The 13,452-nt window shown below is 39.1% G+C and overlaps 2 protein-coding genes across 2 annotated transcripts; one reads left to right on the forward strand and one right to left on the reverse strand.

The window, feature by feature from the left end:
• Positions 1-960: 960 nt before the first annotated feature.
• On the forward strand, positions 961-2,340 carry EMC3 (ER membrane protein complex subunit 3). Its single transcript, XM_090177191.1, has 7 exons — positions 961-1,160; positions 1,249-1,306; positions 1,381-1,579; positions 1,646-1,727; positions 1,786-1,865; positions 1,938-2,020; positions 2,089-2,340. Exons 1-7 carry the CDS (start codon positions 1,012-1,014, stop codon positions 2,194-2,196), a joined length of 759 nt encoding a protein of 252 aa, XP_090033317.1. The 5' UTR covers positions 961-1,011; the 3' UTR covers positions 2,197-2,340.
• Positions 2,341-2,415: 75 nt separating this feature from the next.
• On the reverse strand, positions 2,416-5,749 carry LOC149940994 (uncharacterized). Its single transcript, XM_090179403.1, has 9 exons — positions 5,685-5,749; positions 4,434-5,627; positions 4,221-4,303; positions 4,078-4,145; positions 3,488-3,714; positions 3,344-3,426; positions 3,144-3,278; positions 2,675-3,078; positions 2,416-2,613 (listed from the first exon to the last, which is right to left on the reverse strand). Exons 1-9 carry the CDS (start codon positions 5,747-5,749, stop codon positions 2,416-2,418), a joined length of 2,457 nt encoding a protein of 818 aa, XP_090035529.1.
• Between the last annotated feature and the right edge of the window lie 7,703 nt (positions 5,750-13,452).

Here is a 13,452-nt window from a genome sequence, read left to right on the forward strand (position 1 = left end):
CGGCATGCCTCCATATGCGGGCACGGTGGTCCTGTTTCCCGGCCTTTTGGAGTAAAACTGGGATCTTCGGTGCCAGCTGTGCCGGGTTACTTGATCTGCTGTGTGCTCGTCGTTCCCCTTTAGGAGCTCTCTCCAAAGGGTTTGACTCTTTACCTACGTAGGTAGGGTGTCGGCTGGAGTTGCTACAGCATCCACTCTTACTCCCACTGCTGTGAGCGAAGTGGGGATTGGTCCACCCATTGCTGCACCTTCTGCTGGGTTGAGTGGCTTGCGTCAAAGGTGCGACCATCAGTAGTAGGGTACTGCTACCCATGCTGGATTTGTCACCTGTCCGGGCTAGGTGGACGCTGGCGTAGGGCACTATGATGATAGGCCTCCGGTGGTATGGTCTCTGTTATTAGGTACACCGGGCTATAAATTCTGACACACTGACCTTGTATCCGACCTAGAGGGGACACGTGCATTCCCGGGGTATTTCCCTAAACCCCCTTTCTTTTCTTTCTATTGTCCATTCAACTATCTCTCAATTTCTGCTCCCTTCCTCCCGAATCTATCTGTTTATGGTCTACTATCTTCTTGAATAAACGAATTGATTTTCAAAAAAAAATTCCAGAAAAACGTTTTTTGGCAATAAAACAAATTTCTAGAGATAAAGAAAATTCATAAATTGAAATATGTGGCCTCTTAATTATAAATATGTGGCCCCACTCAGAAATGCAGGGGGGCTAAGGCCCACTTCAGCCCACCCTTAGCGCCGTTACTGAACGCTGCAGGTGATTCTCTATTCCTCTGTCTAAAGAGAGAGAAGAACCACTCCCTTTTTTAATTTCGCCCCCCTTTTCTACTCGCTAGTCAGACCTCTAGATATTTTTGAAGCGTACGATAAATAGAACTGAAATACGATAATTTTCAGGTGTTGGTACGATAATTCTATTCAATCAGGTTGGCAACGCTGGATAGTGCTTTTGCTAGGCAAATTAACGTGCTTTTGAGAAACTTGAGAACGGAGAAATGGCGGAGCTTCTACTCGATTCCGATATTAGGGTTTGGGTTTTTCTGCCTATCGTGATAATTACGTTCTTAATTGGTATATTAAGGCATTATGTCTCAATTTTAATATCTTCTACTAAGAAAGTTGAAATTCAACAAGTACAAGATAGGTCAGTACCTCGGCTATACGCTCTTTAATTTTGGTAGGAGTAATGGGCCTTGGCTAAACGGCATAATACTTTTTAAATTTTTCTCTAGCCAAGCGTTAATTAGGAGTAGGCTTCTCAGAGAAAATGGAAAATTCATCCCAAGACAGGTTAGATTTCTACCATATCATCTGAAATTATCCCCGTCATTCGTCTATCTATCAAAACTCGAAATTTGTTACAGGCGTTCCATATGCGTAAAAATTTCTTTAATAATGATGAGACTGGATTTTTTAAAACCCAAAAACGTCCAGCCCCTGTACAAAATCCTATGACAGATCCAACTATGATGACTGATATGTTGAAAGGAAATTTAACCAATGTATTACCCATGATTCTCATTGGAGGCTGGATTAATTGGACATTCTCCGGCTTCGTAACAAGTATGTACAATCACCTCATGATGTTTAGGTTATCATACTTTAACCAATTTCATAATTTATAATTAGCCAAAGTACCATTTCCATTGACATTGCGTTTCAAGCCAATGTTGCAAAGAGGAATTGAACTACTCTCATTAGACGCATCTTGGTAATTTTTAGTTCGATAAATTATTTGGGACTTATATTAAACTATGAAATAATTTTAGGGTCAGTTCGGCTTCATGGTATTTTTTAAATGTATTTGGTCTTCGAAGTATTTATACTCTAGTCTTAGGCGAAAATAATGGTAATTAACTGATAATATTTAAAAAAAAATCCATAAATAACAAACTTAATTGGTAAAATTTCCATTGAAAAGCTGCTGATCAAACCAAAATGATGCAAGAACAAATGTCAGGAGCGGCTATGGCCATGCCTCCGGATCCAAAACAAGCTTTTAAGGTATAAGTTCGCATTATTTAATGCCAAAATCTCAATTTATTTAAATGGTTTCTAACTGGTTTGAATAGGCTGAATGGGAGGCTTTGGAAATTTGCGATCATCAATGGGCGCTTAAAAATATTGAGAGTGAGATAACGGGTCTGGCTTCTCACGAAGGAAATGCTTATTCAAATTAATTTATAATTTCATTAAAAGACTTAAAAATTGATTTATGTACAAGAAATATATACACCATTACTTCATATTTAAGCACGAGACCATGCAGTGAATTATTAAGATAACTAAAATAAGGTTTTATTAAACAAACTTTTTATTATTAATATTTTTCCTTATTATTTATAACATATAATTTCAAAACAATAATTATAAATATTAATATTAATACAACGTGAAAGTTAAATTTTAGCATAATTAACCCAATATACGATATTTAAAACAGCAAACATTGAGGGGAATAAATACCTAGATATTTTGTCAACAAAATGGGCCTTGGCCAGATCAGGTTGAGTCTGGCCAAATATGGTGAAACTGTTCTGTCGAACTGGCGGCGGTGGACGTAGACCGCCATTTACACGTCCTCTCAAACGCAAACTCTTAAACAAAATGCTTATATTACTACACTTTTAATTGGAAACCATGATCGCGATTTCTTACATCAGAATGGCTACAGCGGGTGAGGGTGTCAGAGTTCGTAGCTGTTTCGTCTGTAGAATATCCCCTCATAACCTGGCTGGTTGGAACACCCCCTAGGTAGTGGTTCACTAGTGCAAACTCCATGAGGGACAAGAAGACAAAAACTGTGCATGAGGACATCCAGATATCGATGGCTTTGACGTAAGACACGGGAGGAAGAGACGATTGTGATTGCGTATTTTGCGTGGCCAAGGTCAAAAGACTGGTGACCCCTAAAGTAACTCTGGCTGGAATCGCTTCAGGACGAATCCAGAAGGATATCCAAGACATAACCACGATCAACGAAGTGGGAATGTATGTGTGAAATAAATGGTATCCTACTCTTCGTTTGAGGTTGAAAACCACAGACAGACACGTGAAATTACCTTTAAATAAAGAATATGAAGTCTTGCTATATATTGAGGTAACTGACCATAATTTTATTGGGTACCAGTGGAATACTGCAAAGTGCAATCTTCGGTACTGTTATCGGCAATGTCCAGTTGAGGTAGTTCAATGTCAGGGTATACGACCAGAGGGTCCGTGATGTTCCATAGGAATACTAAGTCATCTGTAGTATGGGACACTAGAAATAGTATACATTTCAATCAGACATTTGGCATCTCTGTCTTTGAAAGTTTGTGGTCTTACAACTTTCAATCATCATGGCACAGTTTTGAGTATCGTGGGGGTATGATATGAACTTCATGGCACAAGACATCTCTAAGGTTAATCTGTAATAGTACCAGAAATCTTTGTACCAGTACATTCAAAGCTTGATTTTAAATCAATTACTTAGTCATGTATAACAATGTTTTATCATAGTACAGCCACAGGTAATGATTGGGGACGGACATTTCGTGGAAGGTAACTTTCTTGGCGTTCTTGATGAAGGAGTCGGGTCTCCAAATATGCTTCAACCAGTCGACGTCCAGAATACGGTAGCCTTCGGTCATATTCTCGGGCAAGCGTAGACGGTGATCGTGCCAGCTTTGAGCGAGAAATATGTCTGCCACGTACGTCTTTGATAAAGAGGAGAGATTGAATTAAGGGTCTTATTCAGCTTGTTTATTTTAAATGACTGTCGTTTGAATTTTTATTATCCTTACGCGTGCTCAGTGGCGTATCATAGGGTGGGGCAATTTTCCTAACAGAAACGTATCGCGAGGGTGGAAAACATTTTAAAAAACTCGGCCACTTCCCCGGGGGGCAAAAGCTCTAGCTACGCCTCTGTGCGTGTTTTAGTCTTTTGGACATTAGTGTTATTTTTTCATTTTCTCTATGTTAATTATAAGCAAGAGCAAAATCGAATATATGCGACAGTTCATTGCTCCCCATGGCCACTATTCTTTACTTTGGGGGACCTTAGATTCAATTTACTTTACCATCGATTCCTCGTCTATGGAATCCACGCTGAGAACCGTTACGTGAAAGTAGACCGTAGTAGGGTTTCCTATTTTGAAGATAAAATCTAATTAGGCTTTCTTTTCTATCGAAACCCATACTTGAATAGTACCAAGATAATTACCGTCTTTTTTCGGTGGGACGTGCTTATCGTAGTTCTTTCTGTCCAAGGGGAGTATGTCTTTCAGTTCCAACGATGGCTTCTTCCTAGATGTTTTAAAAGGGTAATTTAAATAATCTGTATAATTACGCGCCTTTAATAACCCCAACGGATTGAGGTCATCCATCTAACTACAAATTTACAGATTTTAATTCTTGGTTTATGGGATATATTTACCTATGTTTGTAGTCATGGTCCTGATCGTCGCAGTCGTCAAAAAGGGTTCTTTCGAACTGTCGCATCCCAAATTCGTTGAGCGTTCCGTCGAACCGGTACATTTCGTCCTTGACATTGTCTTCCTTCATAAAGCTGTCGTAATGGTCGATGTATCCCCTCTTTTGTCTTCGGGCGTAGTCGCGCATCTGGTTGCCCAACTTGAGGACGTGATCGTTGAAAGTGCTAACGTCGTCCGGCCGCGGGAGCACACTTGATAGGAACAATTGGGATCGTATTTCGAAGCCCGGTTCTTTTTCCCACAAATCTTTCAGCCTTTTGGCAACAATGTAAGGGGTGGTGTCGGAATCGAGAACTAAATCATTGGCCCCAACGTGAAGAATCACTCTGTCCCAGTGGTCCCCGTTCGCCAGTACGTGTGATAATTTATCGGAGGCATCTACCACGGTCATCCCTTCGTAGGAAAAGGTCCGAATGTAGCATTTTCCGTATAATTGTTCTCCTTGAAGAAAATGTACGATTTCGTCACCGATGACCAAAACGCTTTTCTTCTCCTTGAAAGGTTTCGCGTGATTTATACTTTTATGTTTATGATAACCTGGCGAAACTTTCTTGGTCGGATATAACTTTCCTTTTTGGTTTGCCCGATTCGGGGGCGCGGGATGCGCTTTCGGTTTCTGGGATATCCGATTATCGACTTCTTGCGTTTTATGTCGTCTCTTTTGGTCCGTCTTATCCGAATGTCCGCGACTCGGTCTGCGTCCCATTCGGCCATCTTCCGCGTTGACGCTCGCGTTCTGTTCGGGCTCGTTCCATTCCTTGACGCTCGGCAGTCCCTTACCGAGGTCTCCTTTCTTTCGGATCTCGTTAACCACGATACTGTCTCCCTCGTCCGGAGGCCGATCCGTGTCTTCCGGGTGGATTTTGTGACACTCGCTTGGGTCGTGCTTGGGCCAACGACCGCTTTCTTTCCACTCCGGGTCCGGATAACGCAACCGCGCGATTTTATTTGTCCCTTCTTGCTCCGAAGTTTGTTTCTCGCCATCCTCGCTTTTCCACGGATGTTGACGGTGGCTTCTCGGGCCATTCTCGCGTCCGTGTCGCATCCGAGGAGTGGTTGGGTATTGTGGTTGGCCATCGTAACTGTCCACCTGACCCTTAGGAAACGAGTTGTCGCTTTCGACGATAGCGCTGCCGCTGTAAACAAAAAGGGTTAAAACATATATAACATAACAGTTTTTGAGACAAACTGACGTGTGCTCGGAGCGAAACTCAGTAATCAAATGGAAAGCGCTATAAGGCAAAATATAAGGCGTCATAATGCATATTTTTTTTTACACGCGTCAAAATATTTGTACATTTACACGCGCTAATGGTAGACAAGGCTCACCTTCCTAGGTTTTTTTGTCCTAATACAAACCAGCCTTAAATCTTTACAGGTGGCGTGATGATTAAATATAAGCTATACTGATGTAAAATGGTAAAATTGCCAAGAAACATTTAGGGTTATTACGGGTTACATTCGACACGGCAAACTTTGGATTTTTCCGAAAACTTTCATTACAACATATCAATTTCGTGATAACATGCGATAAAGTTTTTTGATTTTGAAGCTCTACAACGTGTAATTTATTTCGAAGTAATATCATTATTTTTTAAACAATCAGAAAAATCGATTGGGAGCTTGGGAAATAGCATTTCGTTATTTCATGAATAAAGTAACAGAGTGTAAATGTTTATAGGATTGCAAAATAGTTTGTATCACTAGTTTCTGTGGCAAGTCTCCCGGAAATAGAGTAAGAATATTATTGATTGTATTCACCATCGGAAGTGTAACAGCTACCTTAAAGGGCAACGCAAGTGGTCATGCAGGGGGGGGGGGGGGGAACTATGTTTTCTTCAACAAGCCGTAAGTAGGTTTTCCAAGGATGATTTTATACAGCGCGAAAGCCTTATTCTCCTTGGTGTAGCCACGTGGCACAATTTCGCTATCATTCGCGAATTTTTCGATTTTCTTCGCTGAGTTAGCTCGCAATCAACGAACCCAGGAATTTAGGCCTAGCTTAATTTATTTATTATGGAGAAAAGAACTGGGTTAGTTTCCGAGAGTTGGACTTTGATATTTTCGATTTAACAATGTTTTGGAATAAAATTATTTGTGAATTGAATATTTTTAATAATGGAAGTTGAAACATTAGGCCTTGGACGCGGTAAACCTCTGCCGCTAGCCTCACATTGGATTAAGAAAATTCAACACCACACACACTCCTATATCCCGTCTCCCTTAACAATTTCCCTATCATTATACCCCGACAGAATATTTATCTTTTTTTATTACATTTATTTTGTAGAAGTTTAGGATCCGATTTATCGGTAAGCACGGAGACTTCACTTCCTCGGCCATTTTCGCGACTAAAGAATGCATGGATTTTGCGTAAAAACCGCGAGAGGCGCATTTATACAAAATAAATTCGGCAAATATGGTTCTGCTTTTTTTACAGAGGGAAAGGCTATGGCAGATAGCGCATGCGCAGTCGTTCTTTTTATTTATAAGATAATTTACCCCCCTGCATGGTCACTTGCGATGCCCTTTAAGTTTAGGCGGAACTTTTCAATTGGTTATGTGGTCCTTTAAGTTTGTGACTAATTGCATTCAAATATTTGGATAATACGGAAAATTGAAGTTTAAATTTGGTGGGAGAGCAATTTACTAAGCCGTAGGGGGTCAATGATGTTGAACAGGCTATATTTCTATCAGATTCGGTGTCAAATGGGAGACGTAGGTTATCCGGAGTTAAACCTTATCATAGTTAGTCTATTTGCGTTCAAAGCTATTAGCCAATTAGTACCAAATGAAAATCAATTTATCTAAAGTTAGGGCCCCTGTCCAATGTAACCCTTAATTTGTTCAATGTTCGATTGCCTTTCTTAATAAATTAGGACAAAAAAATTTAAAACATATGTAAATAAGTATAAAAGAACATTGGGTTTTTATAACCTGTTTATTTTTTAAATGATCCACATTTAAAATAAGTTTGAAGATCGCCAAACTTTTGTTTAATTCACCCCTAGCTAATGATAAATTTTAATTTGAAATAAAAAGTGGTATGAAATATAATTTTAAATGTAAACTTAGCAGCCCATGGCATATTTTGCAGAAGTGTTTTTAGAACGAAATAGTTTTCAAGAACCAATAACATAAGAGATATAGGGAGGTGGATTCTTCTCTGTACTGAGTTAAAATTCCTGTTTGAAAAAGTACTTTTACCACAGTTTTACTTCCTTTGGTGTACAAAAAAAGTTATTTTTTAATTATTTTATGTTAACTTTTGGAGTTAAGCTGCTCTAACTCAACACGATGCAGATGCAAAAACCTTGAAATCATACATCATTGTAACCCGGTCACCTATTTAAGGCATTAAAAGTCGCTAGATGACTTGGGTGGTGACTTGCGTATTAGCCTATAGTCAGTTGCAGGCTAAGAAAGACAAAATATATAGTACAGTCGGCGCAAGTATACCTCAGACCATTTCCGGCCAGTCGACCCCGCGAAATTTGAATTTGACCACTTTACGGTCAATTTCAAATTTCGTGATTTTCATCGTCTTTTCGCGCCATCTAGGAAGCGAAATTGGAATCTATTTTTAATTTCAAGTTGTCATGACTCAGTAATTAAACTCATGAGTCATGAGTTTAATTACTGAATACAGCTGAATTATTTTACTAAAGAAAGTTCGATAATGGAAGCTCCAAATATTTTAAATAGACCAAGAGGTTACTATGAAAAGAATGATAAAGGTTTATTGTTAACAAGTAAAGAGAAAAACATAATTTTAAACGTTTATAGTTCATTAAGACAACGTTAGCCCCAAGAAAGCGTGGTAACTATTTTAAAGAAACTGCCAATTTAACTGGTAAGGCGTAGAAATAAATTTACAAAATTAAATAATTATACATACTATTTTAAATTTAAGAATGATAGGAATGCCTTATCTTTTAAATTTGCTCGCCACCACAATTATGAAATTTAAAAATAAAGATTCCAATTTTGGTTTCTAGATGGCGCTAAAAGACAACGAAATAGCAAAATTCGAATTTGACCGTAAAATGGCCAAATTCAAATTTCGCGCGGTGGAATGACCGGAAACGATCTGAGGCATCCTTGCGCCGATTGTACTATATATTTTGTCTTTCGTAGCCTGCAACTGACTATAGCCTAGCTGATTATACTACTCAAACCTAGGCTAATACCCAAGGCACCACCTTAGGCCCAAGTCATCTATAGCGACTTATAATGCCTTTAAGCAGGTGGCCGGGTTACAATGCGTAGGAGGGGCCCTAGGCTTCAAGCTTCTTTGGGCGCCTCAATATCCCCCTGCCCCTTGTGATGCGTGGGCCCCTGCTTGGCCCCTCCTTTTGGTAGGCCCCTAGGCTTCCGCTTAGTCAGCCTTATGGATAATGCGGCACGGATTTTTGTGCTTAAATTATCTGGTTTGCATTTTGGCTGATATCAACTGATCTGATGGCATCTGAGCGTAAATTTTGATTATTTTCGATCGGATCTATCGTAGTTATTTCATCTGATAGTCGGTTGGAAGCACTATGCGAGGGTATGTATATAACAATAATATTAGGTGGTTTCTTTTCGCCTGTTCTCCGACTAAAAGTGTATTCTTTTTAACTTAAAACGTGTTACTCACCTGTTCCGGGGATGAGAATTACTCCGGCCTATAAACTATTCGCTTGTTCCGGAGGATTAAGGCTAATCTTTTTACTCATGAAAAGGAAGGTGTGAAGGAAGTAAATGTGATTTTGTCGCCTCCTAGCCAGAATTTATCTGCTAAAAAGGGCATAGGTAGCCATTTTGGAATCCGACACAAATTATGACGTCATAGCGTTACTCCTCTTACCCTACTCCGAAATGCCGGAACAAGCGAAAAGAAACCACCTATAGTCGATATAGGGAGATGGATCTCGTATGGGCTAGCACTTTCGCCTCGCAGCAAGAGGAGCCAGGTTCGATTCCAGATGAAAACTCAGAACCACTCCTTTTGGGGTAGAGTTTGCAAGTTCTCACCCCACTGGTTAAAGGGGTTTCCCCCCGAGTTATTCGGTTTCCCCTTTCCATAAAAACTTGTTAACGGTAATAGTTAGTGTAGGGATCTGTTGGCCCACGTCGCTTGCTACCACCCTCCTACCGATTGTAACCCGGCCACCTATTTAAGGCATTAAACGTCGCTAGATGACTTGGGTGTTGTCTCGCGTATTAGCCTAGCCTAGCTGGTTATACTACTTAAACCTTATATAAAAATGCCCGTTTGAAAAAATACTGACCACGTTTTTTACAGTGGTGGGCTCTCAAACCACTCATGTTAACCAGATGTAATGTATACGCGAGAGCCGTTTCACTTTAAAAGCCCTAAATTAATTAAATCCAAGAGTCAAAAACACGCGATGTATTATGTACCAATGATTTTCAATCAATTAGACTCCAAGTTAGCGTGATTTCTAAAAAAAAAATTCCAATAATAACTGTACGGTATTAATAATTTGTGTTAATGTGCCCCAACACGCAAAGTATGCTATTGTTGTGGGCATGTGCAAAAAGTAATTTATTTTGGAAGAATGTACAAAAAAAACAAGTTCACAATAAAGCAAATAATATTAATAATAATAATAGTAGATCTCGCTCTTCTCATCAAAAAACTTAACGAACACGGAGAACTAATAGTTGATTTTATAAAATAAAAAGTGGTCTCGCCCAACTTGTTAAAATGGGGCTCAGCTTTATTAGTGTATTCTTCGCACGAGCGATTTGCACGCGTTCTAGAAAATCTATATTAATCTGGCGACTGTAGCGTGCGCTCGTAGACTTGTCAAAGTAAGAGACTGTGGCGTAAGAGCCACATTTAAACCAGAAGGCCACGTTACTATATAAAAAGAACTATTACAGTTCTTTAGAAATTCTGAAAAACTTTACTTCTTTTATCATAAATCAAAATAAATTTTAGAACGACCAAATAATGTTATAGAATTTTGAAATAAAATCAACGTAATAGTGTAATTTTAAAGCATAGAAAACTCAGATTTTCGGCTATCTCAGATTTTAGCAATAATGACAGCTCACTCATCTCTAAGGTACGCTCACTTTCAGACCGTAATAGAGACTCCACTCTCCCGCTCATTTAACCAAACTAAAATTTGGATTATCAGTCATATTGCTCATTAATAGCTAAATATAGAGGCTGCTCTACTCTTATACTCTCAATTGTTTGAAATTTCCCGCACATTCTGACTCCAAACGCTCTAAAATAAACGGAGTGCGCCCGTAGATGGTTTTTCTCGTTTAATGTTTTACGAAAATTGTCTTGTATCGCAACCTTGGGTACGTTCAGTTAGTGGTTCCAATTTCTATCTGAAAAGGTATATCTGGTATCTGGTTCTTCTACATTTGTTGTAAACAGATAACCGAGCAGATAAAAAAAATTTCGTCCCCCTTTATTTTATCTGCTCAGATAAAATCTGTTAGTCTTATCTGAATATTTTAACTGGTTAGTTTTTATTTTAAAAATACGATAATCAAACCAGTTATCTGCTACAGATTATAGAATAATATTATAAGTAAATGAATATTTTTAGAGAAAGGCTCTAGCTTAGTATAGCTCCGGGTGCACAAACTTAATGACAGGAGCTTTATTTGTAGTTCAGTTGCTATACCTACTCGTTGGGCCATGATAGAACTCCTTCCTAGGACCCTACACAACCTTCCATAATCCTTTATCAAATTACATAAAAAAACATGTGACACGAGGAGTCTACCCGAGGTGTAAATCACCGATTTTGATGAAACTCGGGGGAATGTAGACCTTGGAAACATGAATTTTCACCAAGGGAAAAGTTACGCGGGGCTTCCGTTTTGCTATGGCAACCAAAAATGTTTTTGACAACTTAAAATGAAAAAAAAACTACATTTAAATTTCAACTAAAATGCTAAATTTGAACAATTTTGGTTGAAATTCATCAAGTTCGGGTAAACCTAAACCAAATTTGGGTAAAATTGAGAAACGTTCATTGAATTTGATAAATAAAGGAATATTTGCAAATTTTACCTAAATAGGGTATTGTCAAATAATTTTTTTTTAAATCGACAAAAATTGGGTAAAAAGACCAAAATTGGGTAAAATGACCTAAAATGTTTAAAATTGGATAAAATCGGGTTTAACCAACTAATATTGCCATTTGAAAAGCATTTGTCAATTCCAAAATAAACTCGACTAGCTTGCTGACTAAATTGTTTATATCAATGACAGCTAATAAACAAGTATTTATATACTTTTTTAGTCGGAAGCTATATTTTTTGTCAAAGAAGTATCTTCGTTGAAGGATACGTAACGTTCTTATCTGATTGCTCGTATAAAAAAATCAGATTGTAAAGGCGATCCGATTAGGAAATCGATGAAAAAAACCAGGACTATTCAGATAAATAACAGATAACAGATAGCTGTTGGAAGCACTACGTTCAGTAACGCTCATCAAAAACATCGATGAGTAATCCATGCCAACATTTTGTTACTGTACGATTTAATCAACAATTCTACTGGTTTGGTCAAAGGCCTATCATTTAATTTTAATGCCTCAGCTATTGCAATGGCCGTTTTCGCTTTTTTTAATAAAAGACTGAACGTTGCAACAATAAAAACTTGTTGAGGTTAACGGTAATAGTAAGTGTAGGGAGCTGTCGGCTCGCGTGGCTTGAAGGGCTTGCCACCACCCTCCTACGCATTGTAACCCGACCACCTGAATTAATGGCTTTAAAAACGCTTGATGACTTAAGCCTAAGGTGGTGCCTTGGGTATTAGCCTAGCTGATTATTATTACAATAAAGAATATTGCCGTCAACAATTTCATCATTTACCAACTCATTAATTATTGAAAATAATATTTTTCGCTTCCTCTGATTTTTGGGCCCCGTAACATTTGTAGCCGCCATCTTTAAAAACAGCGTTGACTAGAAATAACACCGTTCAGTAACTTCCTACGTCACTAAGACAACAAGCGCTCATTATGTAAAAACCGATTTTCCCCAGATTTGCGTTACTGAACGAACCTATAATGAAGGTCGATCGGTTCGGAAGTCTACGATATATTTTTTTTCCGTCAATGACGGCTAATTTTTGGTTAAATGTACGTAGAAGTCAGTAAGCTTAAAAGTCATTCATTTGTTCGTATTACTTTGCCGTGGTGAATTTTGTTTAATAAGATACTCGATATAACCAATAAACCAAAGGTTATGACTTGGTAATGGCTGTACCCAATTTTCTTTCCGGTAACTCGCCTTTGTAGAGCTCGCTTGGTTCTTAGTATATGTATGCCCTTTCTTACCCGTAGTGAGCGTTGACGAACGCCACTATCCAAACTGTGGACAGGTGAACCAAGCATGACCTCATTCCTGCGTCTCTCAGCGGACGATCACTCTCGATTAGACCTTTGAACTCGCATCCATTGACCCTGGCGCTACGATAGATGCCCGTCCCCGAGAAGTAGTCCCTAAAGCGTCCTCGACACGACCCGTAACACTGGTTACGCGTGATATTTCCAAAGGGTCTCTTACCGACCATCGGGGTCCGGCAATGTCCTTCACAAAATCTCGAGCTCCCAAATCAATCGTAACACCCTGCGCTTGTTCTTTCTACGTTTCATTTAAATTGTGACGCGAAATAGCGACTGTGAAGGAATCGGCGCTATCATTAATGAGGCCCAATAGGAGGGCCCCGATGGACTTCCACCATCTTTGTTGTAGCTGCACTTCAGGCGCCTTTTCTCTCTACGCGGGAAGAAATTCGGTAAGCCGGAGAAAAAGGTTTCTTAATACTACGCGGGGGAACGCGAGCCAGGCTTACATGATCCTAAATCGTCTTTAATCCAATTAGGCAACACGGCAATGTACGAGACGACTACGCGACTCGAAATCGGCCTACTGTATTATTTCCTCGAACCGCTCAATCTGGGGATAGAACCGCTT

The sequence above is a fragment of the Leiobunum rupestre genome, chromosome 6 (genome assembly GCF_980474605.1).
Source record: "Leiobunum rupestre chromosome 6, qqLeiRupe1.1.hap1, whole genome shotgun sequence".
NCBI classification, from domain to species: Eukaryota; Metazoa; Arthropoda; class Arachnida; order Opiliones; family Sclerosomatidae; genus Leiobunum; species Leiobunum rupestre.

Excerpts from the sequence above, each read along its gene's own strand:
- LOC149940994 (XM_090179403.1), bottom strand. The coding sequence starts at position 5,749 with ATGACGCCTTATATTTTGCCTTATAGCGCTTTCCATTTGATTACTGAG. Across the intron at positions 3,427-3,487 it reads ACATTGTTATACATGACTAA|ATTAACCTTAGAGATGTCTT; the intron begins GTAATTGATTTA and ends GTACTATTACAG. Across the intron at positions 3,279-3,343 it reads TGCCATGATGATTGAAAGTT|TGTCCCATACTACAGATGAC; the intron begins GTAAGACCACAA and ends TACTATTTCTAG.
- EMC3 (XM_090177191.1), top strand. The coding sequence starts at position 1,012 with ATGGCGGAGCTTCTACTCGATTCCGATATTAGGGTTTGGGTTTTTCTG. Across the intron at positions 1,161-1,248 it reads ATTCAACAAGTACAAGATAG|CCAAGCGTTAATTAGGAGTA; the intron begins GTCAGTACCTCG and ends ATTTTTCTCTAG. Across the intron at positions 1,580-1,645 it reads ATTCTCCGGCTTCGTAACAA|CCAAAGTACCATTTCCATTG; the intron begins GTATGTACAATC and ends ATTTATAATTAG.